The 15,674-nt window shown below is 40.8% G+C and overlaps 1 protein-coding gene across 3 annotated transcripts in view; it reads left to right on the forward strand.

The window, feature by feature from the left end:
* The window catches only part of LOC118118259 (activating transcription factor 7 interacting protein), a 29,100-nt gene extending 19,904 nt beyond the window's left edge, over positions 1 to 9,196 (forward strand). For 2 of the 3 annotated variants that reach the window (XM_035171304.2, XM_035171312.2), the window contains exons 4-14: positions 120 to 582; positions 1,664 to 1,842; positions 1,980 to 2,117; positions 2,265 to 2,336; positions 2,441 to 2,529; positions 5,514 to 5,572; positions 6,668 to 7,333; positions 7,561 to 7,656; positions 7,794 to 7,871; positions 8,043 to 8,107; positions 8,314 to 9,196. In XM_035171304.2, the coding sequence (XP_035027195.1) occupies positions 120 to 582; positions 1,664 to 1,842; positions 1,980 to 2,117; positions 2,265 to 2,336; positions 2,441 to 2,529; positions 5,514 to 5,572; positions 6,668 to 7,333; positions 7,561 to 7,656; positions 7,794 to 7,871; positions 8,043 to 8,107; positions 8,314 to 8,772 (2,364 nt within the window). In that variant the 3' untranslated portion in view covers positions 8,773 to 9,196. The remainder of the gene's footprint in view (positions 1 to 119; positions 583 to 1,663; positions 1,843 to 1,979; positions 2,118 to 2,264; positions 2,337 to 2,440; positions 2,530 to 5,513; positions 5,573 to 6,667; positions 7,334 to 7,560; positions 7,657 to 7,793; positions 7,872 to 8,042; positions 8,108 to 8,313) is intronic. The other variant, XM_035171321.2, reaches the window with a different exon arrangement.
* The last annotated feature ends 6,478 nt before the right edge of the window (positions 9,197 to 15,674 follow it).

Below are 15,674 nucleotides of genomic sequence, written 5' to 3' on the forward strand. Positions count from 1 at the left end.
TTCACTATAAACAAAGCAATATTGTTTTCAATTGTTCAATTTAGTTGGTTTATAATGGAGTTGTTCAGACTGTGAGTCTCAAAATTTTACAATAATTATCTATTTATTCTTATCCCCAGGAGAAACAGACTACAGTGGAGGACCCAGCTGTGGATTCGAAGAAGGATTCCACTAAAGGTTTGGTTCCATGTTCGCCAGTGCCACCTCCAGTATCTGACTGCACAAAACCAGTGGACACAGATAGTGATGCTACAAAGGCCGCGGACCCTGAGGCCTCTGCAGCCAAAATGAAAGATGAAAAGCCTTCTTCGCCTAGATCTATAACTTCCGATTCCTCTCCTTCTTGTTCCTCCTCGTCTCATCCAGCTTCGTCCTCTGGTGCGGATCTAACACAAGACAAAGCCATCAAAAAGGATAACATAAAAGAAGAGAAGGACAACAAAGAAGATGTGAAGAAAGGATCCATCGGTGAGGAAAAGATGGAGGTGGACTCAGTAAAAGTGGAGACCAAAGTGAAAAAACCTAGCATCGGAAAAATCACAAAACCATCTCGACCATCATCCACTCCGCCATCGAATACAGGTATGAGAAAGTGGACATTTTTTCACATACGCAAAGATCAGTAGAAATATAAAAAATTATGTGAAATATGAGATATGTCCTTCAATACGGTTCTTATTTTTAATTTTCACTGATGTAGTCATGAAATCAAAGGCCAGGGAAACAGTTGTAGGCTCTGTTACCTGTTACAACTCATAAGAGGACTCAGACAATTTATTATTGCAAGGTGGTCGACCACGGGAGATGGATTTAATGGACAAACCAAATTATCCGCATGACCCCTGTATGGATCAAACTCCAAAAACTGCCATTTTTGTCACATTTGACATGTTTCATTGAGGGTGATGCGCATCTGTTTTCGGGTTACGCCTTTTTGACTGACTTAAAAATTGACTTTGATGTGTAATATCGAATTCCACATTAAGATGCTACAAAGGAAGCTCACAGTTTGCAAGACTTAATGTTTAATAGATATTCGTGTAAGGATAATTAGAGCACTTTCATGCAATACTAAATGATGATTTATTATACGGTGCAGGGAAATAAGGTACAATCAATTTTTAGTGTGGAAGTGCTTGAAGTTGGAAGTTGGACAACCTTTTATTATCCAACAATGTAACACTACATCACTGCAATCATGACCTTTTAATTTAATTTTCCTCTGTATCATGAGAAATGTATTCTGTTCACATCATTATGTCACTGTTCTCTAGTTTCTGATCAGAGTCCACTTTATAATTGCTTTCCTGTCCAGTTGAACATTCAGTTCTATTTATTTGTGGATTTATTTAATAGGGACAGTACATATTAATAAACATTGCTGTAAAGGCGACAGAGTTAGCTAAAAGGCTATTTTTAATGTGTAGCTATGAAGTCATCCTTAAAAGGACAAATCTAACATAAAGTGGTCCATAAAATCGATATGACATATCTATAATTCTTTTTGAAGATGAACTGATGTAGAAATGTAGTAATACACAGACTGAAAACCCATGTAAACACCAGAAATCCATCAGATGTTAGTGTGGTCTAAGTTCTTTGTTCAGATTTAGGACATTGAACATGTAAGTAAGCAGCTCTTTGTCTTATTTTTTCCTCCTAGTGCAAGAGGACAAGGGCTCGACCTCGGGACTGAAACGCACTTTATCAGAGGGTACGGAAAAAGATGGACAAACGGTGAAAAGAGAGGGGAAGAGGCCGAAGGTGGAGCATGAGGAGTTGGAGGCTCAGTTGGAACTTAAAATCACTGCAAAAGCTGGTAGTCACCACAAACTTGAAAAGGTTGGTGTGCAACTATAAACTGCTGCTTTTCAAACTTGATCCTAAAGTCTAAGCTAACTAAATGAACTCTGCTTCGGTGGCAATGGACTTTAATAGTTGTGCTTTTCTTCCCTCCTTTACATGATCTTCTTTCTCAGATTGTGCAGCAACTAGTGGATGAACGGTTGAGGGTCTTGGAGCTGACAATTTTTGACAAGCATTTCCAAGAACTCAAGGACAGAGTAGACAAGCTCGACTGTGCCACCAAACACCAAACTGTCATTAACACACTCCAAGTAAGTAGATGATATTGTTATCTGAAGTAAATTTCACATGCAGCAATGTAAGATGTGTTTTTAATGATAAGTTCTATGTAGTTGTAATTCACTCCTTACGGTTATCAAGGATCGAATCTAAAGTCCACCTTTCTATGTTTTTTTTAGGCCAAAATAGCTCGATTAGCAAAAAAGTTTGGTGAAGCTAATCAGGCATCGGAGAACAAAAGGAAACAAGAGGTACGACACTTAATCCTTTTTTGTATTTGGGTTTATTTCTGTAAAATCGTTCTATCTGGTTAGCCAGCGACGTTTTCTGAAAACACCTCATCTGATTTCCTCAGGCACTTGCCGCCGCTGCTGCTGCCGCTGCTGCTGCCGCTGCTGCTGCCGCCAAGACTGCCGCAGTTGCAAACAACCCTCAAGTTCATCGGTAAGTGTCCATGCCTAGAGCAGTTTCATTCCTATTTCCCTTTCAACCAGTATATACTTAAACATACATTAACAGGGTTTATTTGATTCTGATCACTTCACTGCAAGTTCCCGTTTGCCAGATCCTTACAATATGTGATAAAATAATTTGAGTTTTCAAAATTCACAGCATGTGTTTGAACATGTTTTTCTTTGAATACAGCAGTGTGTGCTCTTTGGTATTGTGTGAATATAATTTGGCCTTTGTATGAACGTGACAATACCGGACTGAAGCCAGAAATACACACTGAGCCGTTCACAACGTGTCTAGTTGACATTGTCCCAGGTTGCTATCTGTAATCACTAAAGGCTGAATTTAAAACTAAAGGATAGAATAAAGAATCCTTACATCCTCCAAATCCATACCTTTTTGGAAACCCAAGATTCCGTGTCTGTGGTTCGATTTTTTCAGGATCAGCTTTTTTTAAACTCTTACGCTCACTCCAAATATTTCTTAAGACTGGTTTGGAATATACAAACACATGCCCCAGTTTGTGTTTTGCACCTGCAAAATAACCACGCGTGGGTCCAGGTCCTGAGTCTTGTGACGTTCTACAATGTGAAGCCTGAGCGTGTCCTCAGGCAGTGCAGAGTGTAGTTAAAACTGCACCTCTCCTCCCAACAGCGTGCTCCGTCGGCAGACAGTCGAACCACAGCCTGTGCCCAGTGAAGGAGTGGCGCCCTCTGTTGGTAAGACTGCTGCACTGTCTATTCAGAAGAAGATGAAAGAAGAGAAAATGGAGGAGGAAGAGGACATAGATATGTCACGTCACATTGCCATGGCAAAAAAGCTGTCAGACTTCAGTGAGGGGAAATGCAGAGCTGACATTTTTCTCCGCACGATCAATTCCCAGTTGGAAAAAGTGCTTTACAACAACTGCAAACGAAGCTCAGGAAATCCCAGGGCTGACCGCTACGCATCATACATATTCCGCACCATAGTCCCATATGAAGTCTACTGTGACTGGGTGGCTAAAGTCAACTACGTTGGATTATTGGGCAAGGAGGCGCTCCCCAGGAACTTAAGGAGGACTATGAGGATGCTAATCGAAGAACGATTCCCTCATCTAACCTGTGACAGCTGGAGAGAGATTCGCGATGTTATCAATGAAATACTGCGAGTGAAGAGAAGACCAGAATTTTTTCGAGAATACAGTAGCATTGTCTACTAACAATATCATCAATCTACCATCAATCAGGTTTTAGTAAAAAAAAATACTGACAATTTCAGCGGCCTTAAGAGTAGTGAATGATTTTGCAGCCCTTGTTATTAACCTATTTGACGCTTTGGACATGGATCATGCAGTACTGAGACAGTGTAGGACTGTCAGAACAAACTGTCCATTGGTTTGAAAAGTTTCTACCAAGCACTTATCAGTGCGTGCTGGCAGGTATCACTTCCCCTAGGGTATCAAATTTAACTCCTATTCGTTACATGTATCATCGGTCTTGTATCAACAATGTTTCCAACGCAAATATCCACTTTTATGTGGATGATACTGTGATATACTGCTCTGACCTAAATCAAACCGGCCTTTTTGTGAGCAACGACTAGCTCTTAATGTTACAACGTACTTTGTGTGATTTAAAAGTTATGATTGCTGATAAAATACAACTCTGGGTGTTATCTAATGCAAAATGAAAGGAACTGAAACTTTCATCTATCACTACATTTTAGGGCTCTGGGATTTGCTTGTATGCTTTCATTGGCTTGTCCGCCTTGTTCCCGTGTAGACTAAACCATCGGGAATTTTTTATTTGTCAGGCTATTCTCCGTCTACTTCCGTCGTACCTAAACTTCTTAATCCTTCAAAAAAGGACTGGAAGTTTATGTCTTTGCTCCTTTCTCTCTGTCCCTGAAGCTCTAAATTGGGAAGAAAGACGTTTAAGTTGGCTGCTCCCTCTGTTGGAATAGTTAAAAAAATTAGCTGAATCCCAATGGATGCATTTAAAGCTATTTTAAATGACCTTGATGCAGGCTGGTTATTTTGCAGGTGTGATGTTTTGACTGGTGCCTGATTCACATTGTCCCCGACTTATCCGTGATGTTCATGACTTGTGTCGAATATTTTAGATATTTTATGATTCTGTGATGTATTCTTTATTTGCATTAGTAATTGTTATACATTTGTCTGCAAGCCTGTTAATTGTGCTGCTGCTTGTCCTGGCCAGGACACTCTTGTAAAAGTGATGTTTAATCTCAATGAGACTTTTCCTGGTTTAATAAAGGTTAAATACAAAAAATGAGTTTTATGATTCAGCAACAGAAGCATACTGGGACAATTGTCATTATGGGTCATTGAAATATTCAAATTATCTAAATATCACCATTACTGGACAGAGGTTCCTTTTTTGAAATAAAGCGAGTCTTTGGTGAGTTCTTGACAAAAAGTCAAAAACTTGAATGAAAACTTAGACATGTTCTTAAATAATGAGATACCACAAGTTGTTCGAAGATGACTGTATGAAAATTAAATAAATTCAAGTGTCCTCACTGTACCACATTCACTCGTCTTCCTGTCATGTACTTAAAGGTCCAGTGTGTAAGATTTAGGATGAAAGGATGCCTTTCACCCAAATGCCCCTAATGGCAGAAATTGAATATATAATAATGCTAGTGAGGTTTTCACTAGTGTGTAATTTTCTAAATTGTACGAATTGTTGTTTTCTTTACACTTGAATAGGCCCTTTATATCTAAATACTTTATATTACATTGGGAGCGGGTCCTCTCTACGGGGGCCGCCATGTTTTTTACAGTAGCCCAGACTTGAAAAACACCAGAGTTTTTATGACGACTGAAGTCTACCACAGGTTCTCTTTCATGTTTGGAAGGGGAGGCTGAGGTGAGGGGTATTCAGCTGCAACATGCAACTTCACTAGATGCCACTAAATTCTTCACACTGAACCTTTAAACCACTCTAAGTATAAGACATTTTTCTGAACAGGCCAGTCCGGACCATGGAGTTAAAGCAGATATCAACAGTTTCTTCCTCCACCACAACTGGTGAGTAGTATTTTTATTTCAAGTCGGATGTTGCGTTGGTCTGAATTAAATACAGTGGAACAATTTTCAGCTGTGTCACAAACTGCAAATTTACGGGATTTACTCGTAATCCTGTTTATTTACTATTGGAGTTTGCATGTTCTCTCTGTGTTCATGTAATCTTATCTGTATGATGTAGTTTCCTTCCACAGCACAAAGATATATTTTAAAGGCCCAAATCCACTATCATATTGTTGAACCACAATGTGTTGCCTTTTTAATGTAAGAGTACATAACTGAGACATTGTGTAAAAATTCTGTTTTTGTAGAAACAAATTGAAAATAAAAAATATTGCCATAAGTGTTTGATTGAATTTGTCTGCATGCGGGTACTGCAATGGGTGTTTGCTGGGATAGGTTTTTCACTTTCGAGATCCTCGCCAAAAATATACATGACATCTATGTACTAATTCCACACTGTCTGTATTTGAAACGCATATCTTGCGAAGCGTTCACCTTCTCAACTTCACACTTGGCTTTTGTATTGTAAATCCCCTGAAAACGTGCAGTGCTGATTTTTTGTGTTTGGACATACTATGCGCTTGATATTAATGAAAATAGAATAAAGTTGCGACCAGTGCTCTGTTGCAGTCAGTGGTGGGGGGGCAGTGTGCCTTCAGTCTGTGGACAGAATTGATTATGTCTTATTCTACGTCATCTGATAAACTATAGCAGTGGTCTGCAACAAGGTCAAACTGCAGGTCAAAATCCGCTAGATCATTTTGATAATCTTTCAAAGTTCACTCTTCACCGTAGACTGTTTATAAAATGCTCTGCACATAACGTCCAGCACACAAACAATACGAAAAGTCTGAGGAGGACTCACTAATGACTAGGAATAATTCTGAAGTAGCTCCAGAGCATTAACACAAGCCAAAGAAAACAGCCCATTCCAAAATGGCAGGTTTAGAATAGGCACTGCATAATGACCAATAATTTGCCTCAGGTTTAACACCCTTTAGTTGTCTGTAAGTAATGTGAGTTTTAAAAAAAAGAAGATCTCAGTGATACTTCCTGCCGCTTTCTAAAACAAGCCATCTTTCTTATTTTCCTCAGTGAATCCAGCGCAGACAGCTCTGTCAGCCTCTGTCCCAGCTTCAGTCACAACATCCACCTCCACAACTATGGTTCAGCAGGCACCCATCCTCCAGCTGATCACCTCCTCTGCTAATGCTGCCACCACCTTGGCTGCTGGCATCACCACTCAGAGTCCCACAGGCACCCTGCTGCTGAAGGCAGGCCCTGGGAACAGCATGATGGCTTCGGGCCAGCCGCTCCTCTTCCAGCTGCCTTTATCAGTGGCTAATGGTCAGGCAGGAACACTGGTCAACTTCCCTGTCTCCTCCTTGTCTGCAGCCGGTTCACTCAACAAGGCCAAAACCACTGCTTCTACCACCACGTTTATACTCAAGCCCGCTCCCATCATCACGACGACATCAGCTTCTGCCCCAGCTGCTGCTACTGTCTCAGCGCTCCAGGCCTCCACTGGCCAGTTGTCCTCTACCCATATCTCTCTGGCCCGAGCCGTTTATCAGGGGGGTGCTGGGGGGATAACTACGCCCAATGCTGGGGTGTCCGTAACCACGGCCAGGACGCCAGCTCAGTCCATCTCTCTAGCCGGAGCGATGTCGTCAGCCTCCTCTCCTGCAACGTCTGGGCCAGCAGCTACGGGTTCCACTGCTCCGGGACCTCCACAGGGGACATCTCTGACGTCAAAGACAGGTGGGGGTTTGCTGTGGTTATTATTATTGCTGTGGTGTTTAAAAGTGTCAAGGCATTTCTGCTGTCAGCGATAAAACGACATGGCAACATTAAGCGTTCACTTATAATGTGCATTATCATTGTTTAAACAGCAGTGTGCTTTCTCTACCATTTGCTGATTTTGTTGTTGAGTTGCTGCTTTTTTCTTTTGCTAAATTTCTCAACTTTTACATCCCCCCCTTTCCCAGACAACCAAGCAACCGCAGCCACTCCATCCAAAGCAGCCGCGGCGCGACCCAAAGGCTCCGTCATAGATCTCACTGAGGATGATGATGATGTGCAAGGTAGGGCTGAAGCATACTTTTTTTCCCCCGTAGAATAAAATACATTTTCAACTCATTGAATTGTTCTTTATGTGCTAACAGATACTGTATTGAAAAGCAGTTGTGAGTCTAATAGTATTGCCCTCTATGCTCTCCAGTGACAGGAGTGAAAAATGCCACTGTTGCCGCCCCCTCACCGACCCAGCGCCCGCTTCCAACCGTCAGCATTCTCAACAGTAAGACCACCTCTTTATATTTAGAGCATGAAAGAAGGATTTTAAGCCAAATGACATGTGACAAACACATAAACAAGTGCTTTACATTTCATCATGGCTGTTGGTTGCAATCAGTTGATCTAGTTTTAAAATAAACCGCACGTCTAATTTTCATGTCTGCTCTGTCCTCAGGTACAGGAGCACGATTGTCTCCACAAAACAATCCTCAGTTGACTGTCCACCACCGCCCCCCACTGGTGAGGATTTAGAAATACATTTGTCATATTTTGCAGGAAGTTAATTCGTCTCTGTTTCTAAAAAACTTTTCCATAACCTTTACACACTTTCCACACACTCTCTCTATGCATGATTATATAATTATTCAAGAAATTGTGATGTCCTGATCATATTCAGCCCATTTTGCCAGTGGACCAACTTATGACAATAGTTTTCTCTTTCATAGGACTCGCCCATGAAACCCCGCGCTGTAACCACTACTACCCCGACCCGGGTCACAGGCTCGGTGCTGCCCCCTCTCCCTGTGGCACCCGCACCGTCACGTTTACCCCCAGAGGCTGAGCGGACCTCACTTCCTCAGCAACCCCAGCTGAAGCTGGTGCCAAGTCAGACTGGTATAGTTCTGTCCTGGTGTGTGTCAGAAACTGACCGGACCTGTGCAGCTGTAGACAGTTATCACCTCTATGCCTTCCACCAAGATAACTCCAGCAGCAATGTGTTGCAGCAGCACTGGAAGAAGATTGGGGAGGTGAAGGCCCTTCCTCTGCCTATGGCCTGTACACTGACACAGTTCCAGTCTGGCTCCACTTATCATTTTGCTGTTCGAGCCAGAGACATCTACGGGCGCTTTGGCTCCTTCTGTGAACCTCAGTGCACAAACGTCATCAGTTCCAGCTCAAGTTGAGCAGTTAAGGAATGGAAACACAGTTTTGCATTTGAAAGTTCGGGACTTCCTTTACTTCTTTATTGTACGTTGAACACAAACAGTATATGTAAATATCTCTACATTAACAGCTAGACTTCTGACTGACTCGTAAAACAAGCAGCAATCAGTTGGTTTTGTCTGGTTAATGTATGTATTGTATTTTTTGTGACTGTTGTATATGATCGAATTTCTTTGCCTCTTTCCCAAGTCAGATATTTATGTTGACTACTGTTACTCTGCCCTGAATGTTTTTTGCTTTACTTGAGAAGAGACGACCGGATTATTCGTGTATACTCAAGAATTGCACAGAAATGTATAAATGTGTGGTAGAAACTGAATGATAACTTTTGTAACTGTTGTCTGGCAACCAGACTTTGACAAATCAATAAAAGGTTTTATTAAAGTCTTGGCTCTTTTTATCTGCTGTTTTTTAAAGCTCTTCACTGAAATTACACACTCACATTCTATCAGCTTGATTACAACAGTGCCCATAGAGGCTTGTGCAATTTGTTAAGTCTGTGACAAAATTCCAATTTTACCAGTTTAAATTGATGTACAGTACTTTACGCACACAACCATTATGATCCAGATAATTGGACTGATCTCCCGAAACTGCTACTATATAAATCTGGCAACCAGTGATGCCAACATCAGCTACGACATTAATTTCAGTTCTCATCTACAAGTCATTCCAGACAGCCCACAAGAGGGCGCCATTGTGCTGCATTCCAAATTTGTTCCAGCCGAGTAAAAAAAGTTAGTAGCTCAATGTAAAACAATAAAGCTGCCATTCATAGAACCTCAGCAGTTTGGCAAGGTAGCCGTCATGTCTAATCCAAGATGTACATCAACTCTGACCTGCTGGTTACATCATCACTGATCAAGCTTACTGTTCCTGGCAGGCCACAGCAACCGTCAGGGAAAGGTCCCGGTCCTCCTCATGGACTGTCCGGAGCGACCCGGTTGTGTGTTAGAGTTAGGGGTGGAGGAGGACTGGAAGACCAAGGAATTTAGCGAAGCTGGGCTGGGAATGTCTTGTTAAGACCTGGACAAATGTTGTCCATTCCAGGGGAAGTTGGGGACATTAAATCCAAGTGGGCCACATCCAAAGGTGAGTGTGGTTTAGAAGCCAAACTCACTGAGGTTCTGACCAACCTTTAGATGAATTGTGGTAAATAGAGGCTGGCTTTAGTAGGAACCACTGATCAGACGGAGGAAGGAACACCGAAAAAGATCTGAACCCATGGATCCTGGCATCTGTAGATGGAGCATAGTTGGTTGGATTAGTTGAACTCATGTTTCTTGGTGAAGTTTCTTTCATTGTCAATAAACTACAGTGGAAAAGTCTTGAATTGACAACCTCTATTAAAGTCATGTGGTGGTACGGTGTAGTGCTACTTAGTGTACAGTAAAACAAAGGGTCTGTTTAGTGAACCTTGTTGCTCAGCCTTGCCTCACTGTTCCACTGTCACAAATTCTTTCTCTCACAAGAACCACAGATAAGTTTAGTCTAATGACTTGACATCCGAGAAAGTATTTTTTGGATAAAAGATTATTTTAAACACCTTTTTTGGGCAAGATTTACTTTCTGATGGTTTTATTTATATAAAAGTAAATGTATACTAGTTCTTCTTAACACATATCTAAATCTGTTAAATACATAGTTCTATACAGGTTCTATTGAAACAAACTGGCCCTGGTGTGATTGGTGTTTCCACTGAGGCCTGTAGGTTCATGTTGAACTGGCTGCAGGTCTCTTCAATGGAAATAAAGCACAGACTCAGAGGTTGGTTTTCAACCTGTAACGATGTAAATGTGACTCAGAGTCAAACTGAAGTTCTGCTTCACTGAAAAACAACAACGAAGCCAAAAGAACAGGTGAGTTTGTTTTCCACGTGTCTGGCTACAGCTAGCTGCGGCTAACAACAGTTATCATTAGGCTAACAACAGTTAGCTTAACAATAGTTAGCTTAACAACAGTTAGCCTGACGATAGCTAGCTAACAGAACTACAGATTCAGTGACCCGGGGATTTATTAAATGAAGGAATGTCGGAATGTCACTACCACGGGTTCTCTAAAGATGGCGTCTATGTATTTGGTAAACTTTTTTTGGGGTTTAAGACTTTATTTAATTACTGAATCTTTGCAGTGGCAAAACAAGTGTTCAGGTCGTGTAAGAAGTTTAATAAAAGTGCAACCAAATGTAAAAGTAGTATTTAATGTAGCTGGTCATGGTTTATTTTATATATATTTAACAGCCTAGTATACCAGTTTAATTTATAACAAATCATATGTCAGAGGCAGATCATATGTGTAAGAACACTCTGTCAAATACTGACAGCAATTTATAGGTTGGATATTTCAAATATCTATATAAGCATTTTATTTGAGCAAATGTACAACAGCGTTTGACACGTTTCATATTTGGATGGAAGTAGAGATGCAGCACATAGAGGTAATGAGAGTCAACTATGTATTTAAAATGCAAGTTAATGACAAATAATATTAAATTAGAATTTCTGTATACAATTTTAAAGTTGAGGCACTCTGCAGCAACATGAAGTTTACAACATACAAAATGTAAAAGTATATCCAACGGGGGATGTCAAGTGTTTAGAGACGTAGAGATTTAACCACTTACATGAACTTTAATTGACTAATGTTCAGTAGGCTACACAATATAGTGCCTTTCTAATAGAGGTGTTACTTTTAAATTTAATTATCTACATGTATCAATAGAGGAATGCAACAAAGTTTATTTGCTTTAGTATGAATTTGAGGTACTTGTACATGACTTGAGTGTTTTTAATGTAAATCCCGCTATACACCTCTACTCCTCTACACTTCAGAGGGAAATATTGTACTTTTTACTTCATTAGCACATCATTCATTATACACATATGATGATCTTACACAATAAGATGCATCATTATAAATAAAAATACCCAGTTAAAGCGGACATTTTAAGATCATTAATCCATCATTAGATTGACAATTTACTAATCAGGTTACTTTTCAAGAACAATATTAATGGCTGCAGCTTATTAATCAAGGAAAATGATCTGTTGATTAATCTGTAATGGAAATAATCATTTGTTGGAGACACTAAAAACTGTTGATTAAAAATCAAGTCTACCTAAGTAACTACAGTGAGTATAATACAATTTGCACATTAAAAATCAGTAGGAATAAATACTTATGCTAACGAGGTAATGTTTTTTTTTTAACCACTGTCTGTTGGGCTGTTTGTAAGATTACACAGAAACAACTGAACAGATTTCCCTGAAACTTGGTGAAAGAATATGGTATAACTCAGGGAAGAAGCCATTCAATTTTGGCGTGGATGCAGAATTGTTTTCACTTTCTTTAACATTGTGAAATATGGCGTTTTTTCAGCATTTTCACTGATTTCTCAGAGAATAATTCACAGATCTTGATGAGAAAAATCCGTCTAGTTAAGAGTACTGATATCTATGAGTGTGTGTACATGTGTTGCAGTAGAAATCTGGATTTAGTCAATTTAAATGTGGTTAAATAAAGGGACTGTTTTTTTTACTTTTGATCGTTTAATAATGCTAATGTATTTTTACTGAAGTTATGTTTTCAATTCAGGATTTTTACTCGTAAGTAAAAGAGTAAATGTATTTTTTACTGCTTTTACTTCTTATAGGTAAAGTATTTGAATACTTTTTCCACCACTGTATTTCCTCATGTTATTTTCTTGTGTTTTGTTATTTTCATTTTATTTTCTGAGCTCAGGGCGACAGTAGAGGGAGCCATTGCTTTTCTTAGTAGAGACAGTTTTCTTGACAATTGTTGCAGCAGCCCGTCTTTACTGTCGCATCTCTCTCTAATACACAATACTACAGAGGAACCCACCTCCACACAACTCTGTCTGTCTGTTCCTTCCACCCCCTCCTTTTTTGTCTCTCTCTCTCTCTCTCTCTCCTCTCTCTCTCTCTCTCTCTAGATGAGGGGGAGGAGAGCGAGAGTGACTGCAGTTGGAGTTGTGCTCTGCTGCGCTCTCCGCCAGCCAGAGGTGTGTTGTCGGCTCCACACTCTTGTATCTCTGGGTACACAGGCAGCAGCACCCCGCCATGCGAGCCAGCACGAGTGCCATGTCTCACAGCTGTGTTGGCAGAGGGTCGCGGCTCATCTGAAGGGAAGGTAGCATCTTGCTTTGAGGAGGACGGAAGACACAAGAAGACCAGTTGCAGAGGCAGAGAGAGAGAGAGGGGGGGTATAACTGAAAGCCTCCCACTCTCGCCCTCACTAAACAGAGCAAAAACGGAAGGCTTTGGAGTATTCAATTTTTTCTTTCGTTTTATATTTTTCTTATTCCTCATCGCGTTGCTGGGAGGTGCTTCATCTTTTCATATAGTCTCTCTCTCCATCATTTGCCTCCTCATCTACTTCTCCATCTACCTCGTGTATAATTTTCTCTGTTCATGAGTGAGAGAAAAGAGAAAGGAGGGAGTTTTTCTTTTCCATTTTTTTGGTCATTTCTTTCCTCCCCTCTCACCAAACCCCATCATCACCTGTCGATCCCTCCTTGCCATTTAATCTCTGCTGCTGCTGCTGCTGCTGCTGCTGCTGCTGCTGCCATCACTCTCCCCTCATCCCACGCCTCTCTCTGTCTCTAAACTCTGATTTTATATGAACTTGGATGAATTTTCTTCAGCGATAATCCAAAAAAACCCTCCATGAATGACTCTTTTTTTCCCTTTTCTTTCTCTTTTGGTCCCTCCACACCCATTTTCTTTGCATCACACTCTTGTGGGATTCTTAAATTTTACTCTAGGTAGGTTAACTATTGTTTAGTGTCTGTCTATCTGTCTGTCCGTGTGTGTATTTGTGTGTGCTTTACGTATACATAAAACACACATTAACACACAAATGCACTCGCACACTAAACTATGCCTAAAAGGACAGTATTCAGTGAGTCGATATTCGTCTGGTCTCGCATTGTTTTCACATCCTCCTGCTCCTCATCCGTCTTCATCATGGCAAAGTGCTCCCATTTTTAAGTGTCGTCTTTGAGGAATCTTTATTCACACGTCATGTCCCCTTTTCTGTTTAATAAAGATGTCAATATCTTTTGCAACCTGTTGTGAAGGGAAGACAAATAATCCAGTGTAGCCCTGAGGGAGAATGGGATTTATCTCCAGGTGCTTTATTTATTTCATAGGTTCATATTTTAATTTGGCAAAGTTTGGGAAATTGACTCTTTAAGTACATTATATTCAATTTATGTTATTTAGTGAGCTGCGTTCAAAGTTGGGAGCTAATGGCCATCTCCACTCATTAGGAGTGTATTTCATGCTTGATTTGTGCTTATATTCATCCTGCCAGTCTATCAACAGCCATTAGCACTTAAACTGCCCCCCCTCTTACACACACAGACACACACAAGCCTAAAACCTCTATTCGCTTCTTATTGATTTTCAAAATATTCGCCAGAATTGAATTCTCCTGCCCCCTGCATGTTTTCAATCTTCCCCTTCCCTCCCTTCGATCAGTCTTCATCCAGAGCTGGCTGGTTCTTCATCCCTGAAGCTCTTTCCCCCCCTCCACTTGTCTCCATTCTCATCCTCTATCAGGCAAGAGAGACCGAGAGTTGGCATTAGTTGGATGTCGAGCAGTGGATTAAGCGGGTAATGCCTCGCTGTGGATTTGAGATGCAGCTGTGGATTTGAGATGTAGCAGCCACTGTGTGCAGGTCGTAGATATAGACAGACTGATAGACAGATTAAAAAAAAATATATATATAGAGAGAGAGAACGTAATTCCCCATCTCATCCCTACCCTTCTCTCTTCCTCAGTCACATTTTTCCTCTTTTCTTTACATTGTGTTCGGTGCCTCGTCTCTACTTCACACTGCCACACCTTTTTGGGAGCGCTGTTTTAAAGCATTACCACTGCTCAAATGTTCTCAGTAAGTTTTTAGCCCTTACATATATAGATATACATGGACATGAGGCTGAAACTGCCTGTGCAATTGAAAAATTACACCCAGTAGCGTAGGCCCACGACAGCCACTTCAGTCTGTTGTCCTCCCCCTTTTTCTTATGGACTGACAAAGGGGCTTAATTAACAGCTCATTCTTGACTGTTGTGAGAGTGGGATCTCGTCATGATGGAATATGAAGGACCACTCGTTTTGCTCTGTCTTTTGCTTTTGTGTCTCAACTCTGCCCTTCTGTAAAACGTCTCCACTACAGTCAATAAATTATGTGTTACAGAAAAGAGTTAATTAGGTGAGTAGTGAATTAATATAGCACCCACTTCTCCTCCGCAACCTTAGTGTGTGCACATGCATGAGCAGTCGCCGTGTTTCGGGGAGTGCAGTTAATCGAGCGTGTGCATGTGTGTGTGTGTGTGTGTGTAAGTGTGTGTGCATGCTGCTGATGGCAGTGTATTCTGCACGAACTTTCATCAGCAGGTTCTCGGTAAAGGGAGTTCTTTCTATTTTTTGCTCGCTCTGTTAAACCTTTCTTCACCCTGCTGTGACTAATTGCTTGTTAATCAGGCCGTTTCTTTTGATCTTAATCCATTTTTTTCCCTATATTTACTCTTCTACCTCTATGAAAGTCATTCGTTATCAATTCTTTAACCTCCTTCTAGAAAGCACTGATTTTAATTCAGGTCCAAAGTATCAAAGTGGTTCAACATCTCATTAGGTGACTCGCTCAATTAGTCCAGTGCAGTGTGCAGGTGCATGGCATTTAACAAGCACTCATTTAAAATCCCTTCCCTCTCCTTATTGTGCATTTTGTTTTAGTTATGGTTTGTTAACCAGTGTTGATGCCCTCCTCCTCCTCCTCCTCTTCCTCCACCTCCATTACATCCCTCTTTGTTTCCTGCTCGATGGATCTGCTACA

The sequence above is a fragment of the Hippoglossus stenolepis genome, chromosome 2 (assembly GCF_022539355.2).
Source record: "Hippoglossus stenolepis isolate QCI-W04-F060 chromosome 2, HSTE1.2, whole genome shotgun sequence".
NCBI lineage: Eukaryota > Metazoa > Chordata > Actinopteri > Pleuronectiformes > Pleuronectidae > Hippoglossus > Hippoglossus stenolepis.